The 17,078-nt window shown below is 37.3% G+C and overlaps 1 protein-coding gene across 5 annotated transcripts in view; it reads right to left on the reverse strand.

The window, feature by feature from the left end:
* ARHGEF7 (Rho guanine nucleotide exchange factor 7) overlaps positions 1-17,078 on the reverse strand; it is a 114,240-nt gene that overhangs the window by 17,951 nt on the left and 79,211 nt on the right. For all 5 annotated transcript variants that reach the window (XM_062487989.1, XM_062487988.1, XM_062487993.1 and 2 more), the window contains 8 exons: positions 13,901-14,039; positions 12,952-13,011; positions 11,613-11,759; positions 9,682-9,768; positions 6,200-6,278; positions 4,726-4,865; positions 3,863-4,087; positions 2,751-2,844 (listed from right to left, as the gene is read on the reverse strand). In XM_062487989.1, the coding sequence (XP_062343973.1) occupies positions 2,751-2,844; positions 3,863-4,087; positions 4,726-4,865; positions 6,200-6,278; positions 9,682-9,768; positions 11,613-11,759; positions 12,952-13,011; positions 13,901-14,039 (971 nt within the window). The remainder of the gene's footprint in view (positions 1-2,750; positions 2,845-3,862; positions 4,088-4,725; positions 4,866-6,199; positions 6,279-9,681; positions 9,769-11,612; positions 11,760-12,951; positions 13,012-13,900; positions 14,040-17,078) is intronic.

The raw sequence follows: 17,078 nt of genomic DNA on the forward strand, positions 1-17,078 counted from the left end.
CAAAGTTCAGCCTAATCAACCGTTTAAAATTCTTTTAATCATACCATTTTAAAAATCAAACTTCATTGAACAAAAATAACAGTTTAAAAAGACAAATACTATTTTGAAATGTTTCAAAAAAATTCAATTCAGAGTAACCACCCAGACATTCAAGAAATTTTCTGAGCATCTGATGTAGAGAATGTGTTTTGAAGTGCGAGGACTCTCATTCTAAAGCAGTCATTTTACTGAGAAACCCCTATATACTCCGGTTATTATATAAATATATAATTAAATATGCATACTATTCCATTATTTAATCAAAGAAATCAAGAAACAGAATACTAATTCACAGAAAGCATCCTGAAAACTTTCCATTTGTGCAAATATAAAATCAAATGTACCCTTTTCAACAGCACACAATTGAAAATAAAACTCGGAATTAAAAGCATTATTTCACTCCAGCATGCAGAAGGAAAGATAGCACTATCATGTACATATACCTGTAAAAAGTGACTACTCTAAACTACTCAGACTTCAACGTAGAAAACAGCACTACTGAACAATTTTAACTATTCAAGCATAACACAGCAACATTTTCCAAAAGGTAAAGCTCCACAGCAAATCTCATTGGGTGACTCAGTAAAAATACTGTCAAATTGTTTGCTTGCAAGAGAGTGAAATTCCCATCAGAAATCTAGAGGTGCCTCTACCATTATTAGCCTAGATGAAACCAGAAGTCTATGTGCAAGGCAAGAGAATTTGTTGTTTTAAAATCATGTTTCCTCTTTTCCTCCATGAAATAACTAGGTTTGAAGATTTCCTCCTACATGAACCTGAGCAGCTTTCAACATCAAAATACAGCTGTATTCTCTGCCAGCCAATGCATCCTGTTGGTTTTTGTGATTTATTATCACCAGAACAAAGCTGACTTTCCAAACATTTGTTGTGACAAGCTAGCTACTGCAGAAATTGATCCAATTATATTGACCCAATATAATTTTCCTACAGTTGAAGAGATGCAGAAACTCCAAAGTAAGGGTTATCCCTCTTTCAAGGCAGGAAAAACAATTGGATTTCGTAGTTAGAATGCAGCATCATATTGTAACAGTAGCAGGACAAATACTACACTTCTGAAATAGCATTTTGAGGGCACTCAGTTGAAACATCTGTTTTGTCTGTTGAAATGCTAATTTGACACAGCGGTTCTCAACACATAGCCCATAAATCCTCTGGATTCCTGAGGAGGGAAATAACAAAGCCCAAACCCCTCTCTCTCTATGTTTTCAGTTCAATGGAAGTGGGAAACTTTTGTAGTTCCACAAAAAAAGTTGAGAAAGTTGAAGGAACACTAACAGAAGCTTTTAATTACTGATTAGGGAAGATGAATACTCAGAATTTGTAAGAAACACTCTTTGACTAAAAGCTACCAAAAAATACCTTTCTATAAAATTTAACAAGTCAGGAGCAGAACAATGTATTTACAAGTTACAGACCCCTTCTTTCCCCCAAGTAAGAGAACCCTTAACTTCTCCCACTGTACTCTTTAACAATTGCTAAACCTGCAAGTTGACAGCTTCATCATCATCATCATCATTACAACTACTGAATCTCCATTCTTCAACATCTCAAATGATACTGTATTACAACACTTCCATTTTTCCAAAACAGATGCCTTCCTGTAATGATAAAACATCCTGAACTACAACATCCACCTGCACATCCATGAATAGAGAATCACTCTGCTCACTACCTTAACCTTTGCCACATGAAATTCACAGAACATTCAGAAAGACTAACACCTCAGACAAACCAAGGGCACTCTGAGGAAAAGCTTTTCCTCTCCAACTCTATATAAGCCTGTGAGAGACAACTGCCACAATAACACACTTCATGCACTGAACACTCATGGCACAGACCATCTTAAAAAGACCATAAGCAAAGGACAGACACACAGATGCAAAAGCTACAGCAAAAATCTGTCCAGTACAGCATCATATCTTTTATTGATACAATTAATCAGATAATTCATTCACACAAATTTCTAACGAAGAATTACAGCAACACTGACTACTAAGTGAATACTGTGTTTGCCTGGAAACATTAATGCTCCCTCTACTTCAAATTATCCCGATATCCAGATTTTGACCTCTCTCTTTTGCATATTACTCAGCCTCTCTCACATCAGCGTTTTTCTTCAGACTTCAGACAGCCTAAATATCTGCAATTTATTTACATACAGACATGTGCAAGTGACTTTATTTACAATAAATAAGAGAAGACTGCTGGATCCTAGAAGGAGCAATTGTGGAACCAACTTGCCTTCAAATCAGCAGCAATAACTACCTTTCCAACACCTAGGACAAGAGAAATTCCTACCAAGACCAACTTAAGAACACAGCTACAAAGTATTCTGCAAGAATGGTTTAGTGTTTTCACCTTGTTCTTTACAGTCCTAAAAGACAGGTTTACCTAACTGAACTTCACATGGCTCTCTAGTTAAACTCCCTTCTTCTGTAACAAACAGAAACAGGCACTTCACAAGCAGATATCCACTACAGCCATCAGTAAAGCTCTACAAAGCAACTAATGCCATCATAGCACAAGATGAATATAACAAACTATTCTCTGGAGATACCTACCCCTCTCCCCTGACATGAGAGAGGAAACCAGGTGACTTGCTTACACTGTACATTTAACTCTTACAGAATTTAAACTGATGTTTATTCTACCCTTTGTATTATGCATATATTTGTTCAAGCCTCTCTTACTTTTTCTCAGTGCAAACTCTTCATCCGATGGCTTCCGCTCTGGCTTGCGTTTGGGAAGCAGCTTTTTCATAGTTTTAGGGCTTTTACTGAGATCCTGTATAGGAAAAATAAAAGAAAATGTAGGTTCTAGACAGTATTTCAAGAATTTAAGCTCAAAGGTGCATACTGGCATTACTAACTAAAAACCTTTTAACAGCACCAATATTCAGTTTACTAATATTTTTTGCCATGTTCAATTTGCCTGAATTGGCCAATATACTCTCTACCCTTCCTCCAGCTATACACACAGCCAAGTGTTTTATCTGTTCTGCTAACAGAAATATACATAAAACCTGCTGCAAAGGCATTCAGCCTGTTTGGGAGCTAGAGTGAAGGGAAGAGACAGGAATACATTAACAGGTCCTTTTCCTGAAGGGTTGAAGAAAACTCATTTCACTTGTCTATTGGGAAGCAAGTAAAAAAACGACCTAACAAGGAAGGTTGGCAGGTACTATATGCTTCAAAGCCAAAATTTTTAAAAGTTTAGGTTTAACAGAGGTCTACAGGAAAAAAAACCCAACAACAAACAAACAAAAGCTAGAATCAAACAAACAACAAACCCAGCAGCATTTCTGCTCAAAACGCAGTCATGATAATCTACAAGAACAATACTAAATTTCAGGAACAAAAGGAGGATGCTGGTCTGCCCTTTACCTTAAGGATACAATACATCCTCTGTGAAAATACAGAACAAGAAAGTTAAAAGGTGACTGAGCAGGAGCTACCAAAGACAACCGAGATAAGTTTTGAATGTTACTGTATGCTAAACACTATAAAGATGATTGAAATTGTAATATGTTGGAGAATTTAAAGGCCTACACATGAAAACATAAAAGGATTTTAAGCTAAATTACAAAATAAGCATATAGTACAGGCGTACAGAAGAACCTCTTACAGCAGCTAAGTCTCACTACAAATCCTGCACTGCAGATCAACTCTCACTTTTCCCTGTTGTTTAGGAGATTTACAAAATTAAAAGAACATCACATACACACAGACGCCACAAAAAAATATTTACAACTTCCTACTGAAGGCATGCCACAGTGTCTTTTTTCTTGGCTGCTGCATCTCACCTCTTTATAGCAGAGAGCTGCTGAAGGCCGTAGAGGAGGTGCGGGTCGCAGGCAGCTCAGACTCCAAGGCTTGGGTGTTTTGGGAGGTTCCAGTGGTCCCCAGTTTATTGTGGTATGTGGAGTCCCATGGTGTGATGGATGAGGGAGAGTGTGATAGGCAGGAGTCAGTGGTATTGGCTTGCTGTCTGAATGCTTGTTGGAGGGAGTCACTGGGTGGGAAGGAAGCTGTCAAACATGATGAGAAAGGAAAGAAAGCATATTATCATAACAGTGTCATCAAGGACTGGAGAAATAATCCCACTTGCTATAGCAAATCCATTTAGAACAGCTGGCCTTCGAAAAAATTTACACTAGATTATATTTTACAATAAAGGAGCTTAATTTTTTTTTTATTGTCTACCACAGACAGAGCACAAACTAAGGAAAGAACAGCTACAAGCAGGCCTGCTCCCACTTTACTCATCACTAAGGGTGGAGCTAATTTTAGAACCATTCATATCCAATAATTCAAATGCAGAACCCAAAAGAAATTACTGTTTCTCCACAGCCTGTCAAGTACATCACCAATTACAACCTACTGTTCTAAGTATATTTAAAAGAGGGTGGTGTGTGCACTTGGTCAAAACAGAAAAAGTAATGATAACGAACTTTCTTTCACCCCATTAAATTGTTACACTGAGTTTTAAACATTTTATTCCTCGTTCACACAATTAAAAACAGAATTATCTCTTTCTCCTATTAAACTACAGTGACAAAATTTAGTTCTTGTTACTAATGGTTAAACAAAAAGGCTTTCCATGGTGTTATATTTACCAGACAACCTAATTTTGCTCATTCACTTGAGTCCAGAAGCTCTTTCTTACCGTGTGAGATGGCACAGAGTGAGGTTTTATGGTGGGATTCCCAACAGTTGTTACTTTGGTTTGCTTCTGCAGGTGATCCACCCATTCATGCAAATCTTGTTGATTGTTACAAGATACTAATATCCTTTCAATCATATTTCCTAGGTGACAGACACCAGAAAGACATAGGAAAGGGAAAAAAGAACAGTTTAGTTGATCTGATACAATTTTAAAAGACACCTATTTCCTAAAACATTATGCCCTCTCTATACTAAGCAAAAATTTAAATCATATTTTCAGTACAACAGCATCCCACTTTTCCAGGTCGTAACCCACATTGCCTCCATGTATTTATTCTTAGCCTAGCACAGGAGTTCTATTTTTTCCCCACTAGCTATAGTAATTAAGCATAACCTTAAATGACAAAAGTGGGAGATAGGCTCATCTACCAGCCTTATGCTTCTCCATCTTCCCCAGTAGGCCAGCACATAGCCTAAAGTGTCATTCTTGAGTCTGTATGCTGCAGCAGAACAAAAGTTATAAAATAAGAGTTCACCAATCTTCTCTCACAAGAAGGCATAAAATTAAAGCTAAGGCAAAAGTCACTTGGGAATGTAACCTCAACCAAAGACAACTTTCATTTCTGCACTTAACACCATTTCACCCATCGCATTCCCCTTTAGGTCAGCTTCACAGCTATTATTGCAAAAAAACATTGTTTCTCAACATGAACAATTTCTTCTCATGTGACTCAAGGCATTGATATCATACTTGAGACATCAAAATTAGTTTATTTAAATGCAACCTGCTTAGAGGTAGAACTGATCCAGGAAATGAATGAAGATACAAAACTCCAGCATGGGGACACTGCACTGTGCTTTAAATTGTCTCAGGACAATGAACGACTAAACAGATAGAAATGACCCAATATAAGCAAAATGGCAACCATCATTAACATCAGAAATGCTCAAGGAGCACCTCATTTTCTCAGGAAAGAAGCAGAAAATTTCTACAAGAAAACTCTTGCTCAAAAGCTCTTCCAGAGCCTCTTGAATTCCTGCTCTTTCAGTAAATATCGTACTTTGAACTGCTTCATCACAAAACATCTTCTCCAAGGCTACTGCCTCCATTCATTAAGATACAGAAATTCCAGGATGAATCCCATGCAAAGAGCTCCTTAGATGTTTAAGAGAAGCAGTAAAAAGCAGCTTTCAAGTGAGGCTCTGGTAGCTGTGTTACAAGGTTTGTATAACCACAGGATGGCTGAAGCTACGAGGAACCTCTGTAGGTCACACTCCCCACTGCTCATGCACAGACACCTGGAGCTGGTTGCCTGGGATCATGGCCAAGGACAGCCATTTTCCCAGGCACCCTGTGACAGTCCTTGGTCACCCTCACAATGAGAAAGTTTTTTCCTCCAATCAGAGTGACCACTTGATGTTTGAAACTGTATATCCTGGAATAACTAGAAAATAAAAATACTAATGGGCAATACCTGATATTTCAAATGCATTTTTATGGTTTTCACTGTCTTCTAGCTTTGTAATAGTCATTCCTGTCATAGGCAGTTTTCCCTTAAAAAAAAAAAAAACAGATGGTAGCATTAACAATAAATATAAAAAACATAAAAACATTACTGATTAAAGAAAATACTAACTTTAGGTCTGAAAAAAGACATTCACAGGAAAATGGCACATATACCCTGATGGAATTAAAAACATTTAAAAATCCATATAAACATCTCACAATGGGATTTTTTCATATGTCCAAATTCTGCAAATGACATCTGTGACATCAGTAAGTCTAGCTGATTTAGGCTACAAAATCCATACAAATACAATAGTGATCATTCCTCAGTCTCAGGTTCTTGAAATTGAGACCTTCAGGATCATCCATATTACATGACTGGAGGCAATAGTGACTCTTCTTTAAGCACATTTGTTTGCAGACTGCTTGATTACCTCCCAGAATAAGGTCTGTAGAACAAGTACATTTATAAAGCAGTATTTCACTAAATAAATGTATCAATTATTTACTGAAGATTTATTTCTCTAATAATGCCAATACTAAAGTCCCTCACGGAAATACTTGGGGCGGGGGGAAGCAGTGAACACCTTCAAATTTGTAAACTTTCTTCAGAAGAACATACTAATTTTGCAGAAGATCCCATTTTAAACCCAGTCAGGCAGTAAAAAAAACCCCAGTTTAGGATAACTTTTTGACCCTTTAGAAACACAGAAGACTAAATAAAATTGAGTATTTCTGGAACAAAAGGCTTTACCAAAAATGAAACTTAAATAAAAGTTCTTTAAGACAGATCTTGTATTCTCTTGCACAGAAACACTATTCAGCAAATACTGGCAAAAGCACAAATAGTATGTACTGTGGAATTTTGGCTCCATCAGAGCAAAATGAATAAAAACCAACATCAAGTTTTCCTCTGTCCTAAAGACAGCAGAAAGGACAAAGGTTTCTTAGAAGCTTGAAAACAAAAAAAATCACTTGGTATTCTGTAGGCACAGAGCATGCTCAGGCCCAAGATAGCAAAGAGAAAGGAGGAGTTCTCTTGTGGCAGCTTCCCCACTGAAGGAAACATGGTGGCCATGCACACTACACAATGCAGGTAAAATTTACTCTTTTCCCTATTTTCCCATGTTTGCTGGTTCATGAATAACACAGCATACAACAAGAGCAATGTGGAGGGGAGGCAAGATAGGGGTACACTGGTGACAGACCACCTGAACCACATGGCAAGAAAAAGTACAAAGTCAGCAAAACAGAAAACTGAACTTATGGATCATTTACATTTACCTTCTTTTCACAAAAGTTGTGTAGCCCTCCTAAGAAGTATGGTCCTTGCTACCTGTGACTTCAGCTTACCACTGCTAGAAGTTCTTCCCATTAGCTCATGTGGTAGATATCAGCACTATCAACCAGAAAATCTGAAGCCTGACAACAACTGGGCTATTCAGAAACACAGGGAACATGTTCTATTGGATGATGCCTCCAGTGGCATAATTTCCCTGAGAATGACTGAGGGAACCCCATCATCTTCTGCCCACATCCATCCCAGTTCTGAGATGCAAACCTCAGAAAAAATGTCCAGGAGGCCCACATTATGCACTCTAGACATGGGCCCTGAGCCACTGCCTCAGACATAAACAGTGACGAAATAATTTCACCTTGCTGTGAACATGTAGTCATTAAAATCTGAGACAACCTCAGTGATGGGACTATCACGTATGAGGTTGTGAGGATGGTTGGATAGTGAACATTAAGAAAGGACTGTGGCCATTCTGAGTCAAGGCTGAAGACAAATCATAGAAAATGGCTAATTTATTCATTGAACAATGCTGTGCACCTAGGGGATAAAGTGGGTGGGAAGAAGAAATGCAAGTGATAGGAGAAGAAAAATAAAGCTTGATGGACTGTTTAATTTCATGTTGCTTGTTAACATACTGAATTTCCAGTCAGCCTTTGTAGTCAGTACAGAAGAATCTGTCCTCACCAGAAATTCTGACTGGGCCACCTGAAACACAGAACTAACTTGCCTTTTCTAGTACATTTTTCATCAATATTGGGATAATTAGAAGTGGCAAAAAGTTAACAAACTTGACTGTCCGCTTGAACTACCTAACACAGCAGCATTTCAGACAAATTCATTTACAATTGTGGTAGGTAAGGTACAAATCCAGACACAAATTTTAGAATTTAATTGCTCTTAATTAAAAAAAAAAAAAGTCACATTTTGTGACTGATTGTGGTAGATTACATAGGAACACCAAATGATCAACCTTCAGCATTCCTTTGAAGCAGGCAAATCGCTCAGGAGAAAGGAATTAACTGTTTAAGTGTCTGTTTTACAGAAGCATTTCTAGTAGGTGAAATCTGTATTTTAGAACTTTGTTTCAGTTTTTCTCTGTCTTTTGGTATTCTACTGTGATGCCCCAAACCTGCACAACATTACTTGAACATTTACAGGACTTTGGAAGTCACAGATTGCACATTTACCTCTCTCAGGAGTCTTTGAAACTATATACCCAAGATGAAAGTGCTTCTGTGAAACACAGCCTGAAGCTACAGGGGAGCCAAGACAAATGACACTGCTGCACTAGAGCAGCTGTTCCACCTCTGGAACAGGCCTGTGGGGGGACAGCCACAAGTGCTCAGCTAGGAAACTTGGGAGAGAGCTCAAAAACTGTCTACTGGCTGTGAGCAGAGGGTTTGTGAAGTGAAACACCAGGTGCTAAGGTCCCTAGGGCCACACTGTATGCATTTCAGGTGGTGCTACACTGGGGAGCCTGAGGCTGGGGCCAGGCACTGAAGGTCAGCCCATGGACTTGATCTTGTCCCATAGTTAGAGTATATCAAGCATATATTTGGAGCATCCAAATCATCCAGAGGGAATCTAGTCTGTCAGCTCCAAAACAACTCCTACTCTGTGACTCAGTGCTCATTAAAGAGGAAAAAAATAAAAGATGAATTTTTAAATTGTGCCACTGATTCCAAGATAAAACACTAATTTGGATGCATCTAAACAAACTGATGGTAACAGCCTGATTCACACGAACAAAGCTTAAGGGGGTGTGCACTTTTGTTAAGTCTCAAGCAGCAAAGAGCACCAACAAACCTATGCAGCAACACTGGTTTCCCACATAGATGTAAAAAGCCACCAATAACTTGCTCTCATCAGCTAACTACTAACAAGGTTAAAAAAAACAATGTCTCCTTGGTGAGACAGCTCGCCTTTGTCACAGCTACAAAGAAAAACAAAGAAAAACAAAGAAAAGAAAAAACAAATCCTGGACTTCTGTGTCAGAATTTTATAAGATAGATGACCACTTCTTATTGTAGATACTACCTTTTACGTTAATAAATGCAAAAGTTTCATAACCCATCCAAATTTCCTAAGAAATATCATTTGGAACAATCATAAGCCCCCAACATATTTTAACACATGTAAATTTATTACTTTACCTGATAAATAAACCCACTCATTCTTGGGCTGGCAGACAACATAAGCAAAATGTTAGGGAAGAGAAGAAGATACCTTTCATTCTTTTCCTTGTTAAAAGAAGAAAATGAAAAAGTAAATATACCATCACAAATCCACTCTCCCATTTTTCTATTACTTAAAAGTTATCAGCATTATAACTGGATAATTGCTCCACAAATATTTGCTCAGTGCAAAACTGTCTCTCCATTGTACTCAGAAAAATAAATAAAAATTATTAAAAAAAAAGCAAAGAGGACAGAATTATTTATTTTCTATTTGAAAAGTGCTGCTAACACATGCCTATATTTTTTCTGGAAGAGTACAGCCCTGTATTTTAAAACAAGAATTTTTACAGTCTGGGTAAAATACTGACCTTGTTTAATATGATAACAACTGTTTTGCCAATTTCAGTAAAACCAAAATTACATACTGGATCTATTTCTTCCTATAATTTAGTTGGATACTGTTACAGTTGTATCAAGACACTGGTCTTTCAAATTGGCAATCAGGTTTTTAGACACTGGATTATGCTCAGAAGTAGAAAAAGCAAAGGAATAATTACTATAGTCACAACAAAAGCACTCATTACTCTGTTCTGGTTTTAAATTTCTGATTCCGTGTATGAAGTTATCCACTGTGGTTTTGTTTTGGAGTATTTTTATGGAAGGAGGAATGTGTTTACACTGAATCTACTGCTGTAGACAACAAAATGGAGAAGCATTAAAATGTAATATTTTAATGGCAAAATAAGTATATCAACTGATAAAGCCACCGTCCTAATTTCAAGCATCTTTGCAAAATTACAAGTCCTCAGCAAGTTTTAAAGTAAACATTTTCAAATGTCTGTATCATTTTTAGAAAGACAAGACCAAACTCAGTTGCTGTTGCTCAAATGAAGCTGTTCTGTATCTCACCAAAAAGCTATAATGCTAAACAGAAACTTCTACAAGTCCATTATATTTGACATTTTACCTCATGATGAGAGTGGGGACGGTGATTTGTTTTGCTGGCTTCAAAAAGAGACATGACTGCAGAAGTTGCACTATCAGTTCTACTGAATCTTATTTATTTACTTTAACACCCAACAAAATATCTGAGAGAAAAATATCAAGTAACTAAGTTTGAAATATTCAGTTGCATAAACATTTTTCTTTTTCTTCATTTTTATGGAACTCATTCTTCTAAGGGAGGAAATGGACTGAATGAGGTTGCAATTCAAAAGCCCTCATCAGGTTCAAAGCCTCATTGATTTTTCAGGAGAACAAGCAACAAAAACATGTCAGTAACCTGTATAATGTTGCCTTTCTGTTTGCACTTGCTTTTAAGATTATTTTAACATTATTTCTGGTAAGACAAGCTTTTCTCTGTTTTATTTGCTCCTTTGGTAAAAAAAAAAAAAAAAAAAAAAAAATCACCCAACTTTGTCACTTTTCACTTTCTAATGTATCTTCTTATTCTATTTCTCAAAGAGCATTTGGTACTCAAGCTTGTATATCAAAATTTACTACTTGTGCCCATAACAGCCAAAAAAAGAGTTTGTCTCAGACACCTCAGAACATAAAACTTTAAACCTTTTGCTATTTAAAACACACTGTAATAACTGCTATGCACAATGATCCTGTAACATAACACACATGGAAAATCTTGTTTAATTATGCAGTTTGGAAAAAAAGCCCTGCAATTTTTATATCTGCTGCATTTCAGTCACTTTTCAGTAAATTTTACAGATAAGACCATCAGTCTTCAAGGAATTTTATGTCAGATTTTGTAAAAAATGCCTTAAATCAACAGAGAAAGAGTTTAGCTTTGATCACCATCTCTGAAGTACTCTCTTTATATCTGTTGTATAATGATTATAATGAATTTTTATTCAAAATTGGAAGAATGACAGCAAAGATGAGAAGGACATTACCTCACTTCCAGCACACTGAATCATGACTTGGGACATGTAAATCACATTGCCAAGTGTTTTGATATCCTCTCCCTCCCAACAACGGATAGCTTCTGTCAGTATTTGCAGTTCAAGTTCTTTCCGCTTCCGCACTTCTTGACATTGTGCCTAACAAACATAAGGAAAAACATCTCTATAAACTCCACCAATTTGGAATGGGTTAAGGGTAGAAGTACCACTACAGCTGCGTTTACTGCTGCTGTGTTTGTAATACATAGAAGACAGCACCTTGCTTGAAGCATTTGCATTTAGATGACTATTACCAAAATTTTTTACAAACTAGTTTTACTAAACGAAATATTATGTTCTTTCAATACATTGACTTCAATTACCATTCCAAATTCAGTCATAGCTCTGTTACTCAATTTTCTGCTTCCTTTATACTTCAAATTTTGGTATGACTGACCAAAAATGGACATGCTCAGCAGCAAAGAGTAACACAGCTGTCAGAAACACACATCAATACAACAAAGCATCTTCTTTCAGTAAAAAGAGGCATGCCACCTGTACAAACCATGAGTGTTTGTAACCTTGTGTTTCTATTTTCATTAAGTAACTCCAACCCGCTCTACTTCTATTCATTTGAATTTTTCTCAACAGAATTGTTTCGTTTGGTTTGTATTGCACCCAACAGGATGTAATCCATAAACCTCTTCCAAACACTGATAACACAAAATTTCTGATTTAAAAAATAAAAAATACCAGGTTATCCTCAGCACACATTCCTAGCAGGAAGCACAACACATTAAGTTTCTTGAGACTGCATTAATCATTGCTTGTTGCAGTTGAGGCATAGTTTCTCTTTTTTTTTTTTTTTTAAGACAGTAGCAGACAGCTTTTCTGTTCAAATTAGGCTTCCTGTTCCAATTATTACTAGAAGTTTCGCATCTTCTGAACTTCACTAGCACTTTCATCTTCAACCTCTCTCAAATCCAGCACCATTCCCTGAGAAGGAATGCATGCAGGAAAAAAAAAAATCAGAACATGTACTCATTTATAAAGAAGTCCTTCTTCAGGACACTAGTCATGCAAGCACTAGTAGAAAGGGAGATGAAGTATGATGAGAGGACAGACAAAGAGGTGCAGAATACATTGCACAACTCTTACACCAATAGTCTACTTACTACAACTCCCCAGCAAATTACCATCCTCAGCTCTGCCTACACAGATAATTGTTTTCCAGGTTTTTAAAAACTTAATACACATTTATAAAAAGCTTCACTTTTTTAAGCAATAGAGGGAGAAGTAATAAGAAAACATTCTACTTAAAATATATAATCTATTCTTTTATCACTCTTACAGAAAGATTTTTGAAGGCAGTCATGGATTTTTGAATATCTGGACGATCCGGATGATAATCCTAAAACCAACAGAGAAAACATACATAAAAATTCAGTTCTTGCAAATTTAATTTTAGAAAGTGTTACACGCTTAACTCAAAACAAATAAATAACTCCGCAAATTTGAAGCTGTAGACTGATTTGTTCTCTTCATGGCCTTCTTATATTAAATACTTGTGGGTCTGGTCTTGTAGGAAAACTGCAGCTACTTCGCACAATCCTAGTTATACTTAAAATAGAGCCAAAGAAGTTTTACAAGACCTAGTGGAAAAGACATTTTGAAACCCCAAGAGGAAAGTATTTACAGAGTTTTGTCTAGCAGGTTAGCTTTGTCACAAAGGTGATTCCCTACAGACTAACTAGCACATTCTGCTGTCACTGGCTGACAAACCAACCTCTGCGACAAGACCCCCACACTTTCTATTTCTCTCTTTTTTTCCCCACTCCAAACATCTAACCTATAAAATGCAAAGGTGAAAACAGTAGGTCCTCAAACACCTTCTCATCCTGTAAAGACTGCTTTTGGACAATGTTCACTTGAAGTCAGAGGGACTCTTTTGCCAATGCGTTTGGCATGCTGAGGTAAAAAGCAGCACTCCCTCCACAAGATAAAGTAGCCTCAAGTAGTGTGCAGTAGACACATTCAATATCAAGTCAACTAGAGACCCTGGCAAGACTGTTCTAGGAAAGATGACTAGCTTCTCTGGGTAGTTTTACTTTAAATGTTTAGCTTTTACAGGAAGTTTTACTGCGTTGACTTGTACACAAACCACTGCAGCCTGTAGTTGAGAAGGCTGACAGAAGAGCAAACAAATGCAATTTTGGGTCCCATCATGTTTGACATGTACCTTTAAAATAATTGTTGTCAAATCATCATTAAGCTGGAACATAAATGCTGATAAGATATACCTCCATGTGCCTTTCAAGTTCTTTGAGTAACGTGGGGTATTTATCCAGACGCATAAAAGGTTTGCTGAGGCCCGTGGTCAGTACAAGGATCCCAGGACTGTTTGCACCTTTCATCTCCATGAATTCTCCTAGTTCCTCACTGTGTACACAAGATATTTAAGCAAATTACAATTAAATTATCAAAACAAATCATGATTCACTCTTTCACCTGCAATGAAGCATGCCAATGTAACGGGAGGCCAAATAAAAATTAATTCAACTTCGGTGCTGACCAGTTTGTGTATTAAATAAAATACAGGAACAAAGTCATGTGCAGACTTGGGGTTCAACCGTGGAAAAAACTACATAGGATCAAATCCACTGTTCTGGACAACCAGTGCTCAAAGACAGCTCCTAAATGTTACACCATTCAAGCAACAATTATAGAATAAAGCTACATTTTATTCCTCAGCTCTTTATTCTAATAAAATTGCATATGACCTTAGAGGTGGTTTACACAAGTAATACACAAGCAATAGTCAAATGCCTTATATATAATTTTAAAAATAGGTATTTTTATGGCATCAGAAACTGAGAAAACAGAACATTTCAGAAGTTTTTCTCTCCCACACTTACATGTTTAATGCCCTTATCTCATTTATGCAAAAAAAGACCAACATCCATACAAATGGTAGAAATAATCACCGTGCAGTCTATTGTCTAATGAGCTAGTGTTTCATTAAATGTGGACTTATACAACACACTTCTTTTCACAGCAAAGCCATAAAAAAACCCATTCTCTCTATATACCATTAATTGCTACTTCCCCTCTCCAGATATTTTTTGGTATTAGAGTAATTCAGAACTGGCCCAGCCCTTCAATTGTTATAGCAACTCAGTTAAAACACCGAATCTGAGAATTTCACCTTCCTTTGCTATCAAGGAAACAAAATTGCTACATCATCTGCTTACAATGCAGAGATTTTAGAGGACTATGGTGGAGAACTTCTCAAAAGTTTAAATCACCAAGAACAAAATGAGCCCTCTCCATTGGGAATGGAAGATACAGCAGCATCTGGGCTGATTGCCAGGCTTCATAAAACACAAGCTGCCAAAGAACACAGAATTCTAAAAGCAAAATTCAAAATAAAATAAATACAGAAAGTAATTTATTAAAAATGTAACATCTTAACGCATTCAAGACACACACACACTCCTTCCCATTTCAGAACATGGGATACTGCTTACTAATGTCATTTGTCCAAGTAGATAAAGACAACAGAATAAGAACACAAACATGGTGCTTAGGGGTATGGTTTAGTGGTGGACTTAGTAGTGCTGGCTTAACAGTTCAATTCTATCTTAAAAGTCATTTTCAACATAAATGATTCTACAGTTCTATGAACTGCAACCTTCCCATACCCATGTAAGTGCTCCACCCACCATCCCACTTGGATCATTCACCTCCCAGATACCAAAGTTCCCCCCAGTTCACAGAAAAGAAGGTACTTTTCTATGCAATTTACTCCAAGTTTACTTGTCTTCAGATTAGTTAATTGGGATTTACTTACACAACCTTGCTTATGTATATCCAGCACTGTTTCTGAATTGTCAGGTCCATCATCATTTTACATCACCTCTTTCAAGAGCTTTCTGTCCCCATTCTAAGGAGGCCCAGGCTCTCCTCAGTGTATCTATTTGTGCCATTCCAGCTGCATTTAACTACAGAGTGGAGAAAGAGGGTGAGGGGATTTCTCAAGGTCTGCTGTGCATTTTAAAGATGCAAAGAGAAGGGCGGGGCACACTTGGGAAAGACATTGCATCCCTCTTAAGCAGGATGCATCAGCAACTCCAGGCCTTCTAAATCAGCTTGGGACACAAACAGGTTTTAGTCAAAATTAAAACACCTTGAAAAACTTCCTACAATACCTTGCATGAAGAGTTATAATAATGCAACACAAGGACGACTTTCCGAGCTTAAATTTAAAATTACGTAAAGCTGGTCAGCTTTGAATACCTAGAGGTTGAAGACCTACTTGGCCTAACACTTCCTTAATCACAGCCACCCTTTCTTTAGCATAAAATCACACCACTTCAGAACCTGAGAGCTGACTGCAGTGGCACCCTGAACAAGACTAAAGATTTTGACTTGTAACTGTGTCTTGGGCTTATGGTGTTACCAGCTACTTGGAGGTCAAGTATTCAGGTAATTCACAGAAACATCAGGCTGCATGGCTACCTGTGTGGTGACACCTCCTCTCTTCCTGACTCAGTTAAAAGGAAATAAACTGTTTCCAGTAAGTAATAAAGGTATGACACCCAGTTTACACAGGAAGCTTTACCAAAGTTCACCTGGGAAAGCCATTCTGTGGAAGGCACTCATTGGGTTTAAATTTCAATTCCCTATGCATATGGCACTGATCACATGGCAAGCCCTTGCTTTTTTGGTTTATCCATTCATTGCACTTGTAATCACTCCCATGCATTTCAGCATCATAAATTAGTAGGTTACACACAGTACTGGATACTTCATCATATTTCATCTTCTTAATGTCAAAGACACTTCCTACAAGAACCAAGAGGAAGTAGCTGTTTAAATTCATTCTTTGCATTTTGTTTGCTTCAGTCAGACACAGTCCCTCCTGCCTCATTCTACCAACTCTGCCCTTTTACAGTACCCACTACTCTCCCCCATTTCAGGCAGCATGATCCGTAAGTGTATTACAGATTCTCTTACATCCCTACGTAGCTGCATTTTCCACAGGATGTGCCAATCTCAAATACCATGGGCCACTCACTTTAACATTGTTCTGAACCACCCTTATTTTTGCCCTTACACTGCTAAGGGTCAAAAATCCACATTCCTAATTACTTCAGCCATCTCCATACTGCTGGGTGCATACAAATGCATTATACAAATAGTATTTGTCGACCTATCCACTCAGACAATGCTTGCACTTCCCCCTCCCCAGGTTTTTTTTGTTGTTGTTTTTTTGGTGTTTTTTTTTTGTTTTGTTTTGTTTTTTTTTTTTATTTTAATGCTTTCAGGATAGGAGAAACTTTAGCTACCATTTCACCCATATTCACACTTCTAGTTTTCATTATCCTTGTTCCATTTCTTCAACCTCAGCATTATGGAAGAGGTGTGTGAAAAAAAGGGAAAATTGACATCTTGGAAACCTCAAATAAAAACCTGGTA

This window comes from Cinclus cinclus, chromosome 2 (genome assembly GCF_963662255.1).
Source record: "Cinclus cinclus chromosome 2, bCinCin1.1, whole genome shotgun sequence".
Lineage (NCBI taxonomy): Eukaryota > Metazoa > Chordata > Aves > Passeriformes > Cinclidae > Cinclus > Cinclus cinclus.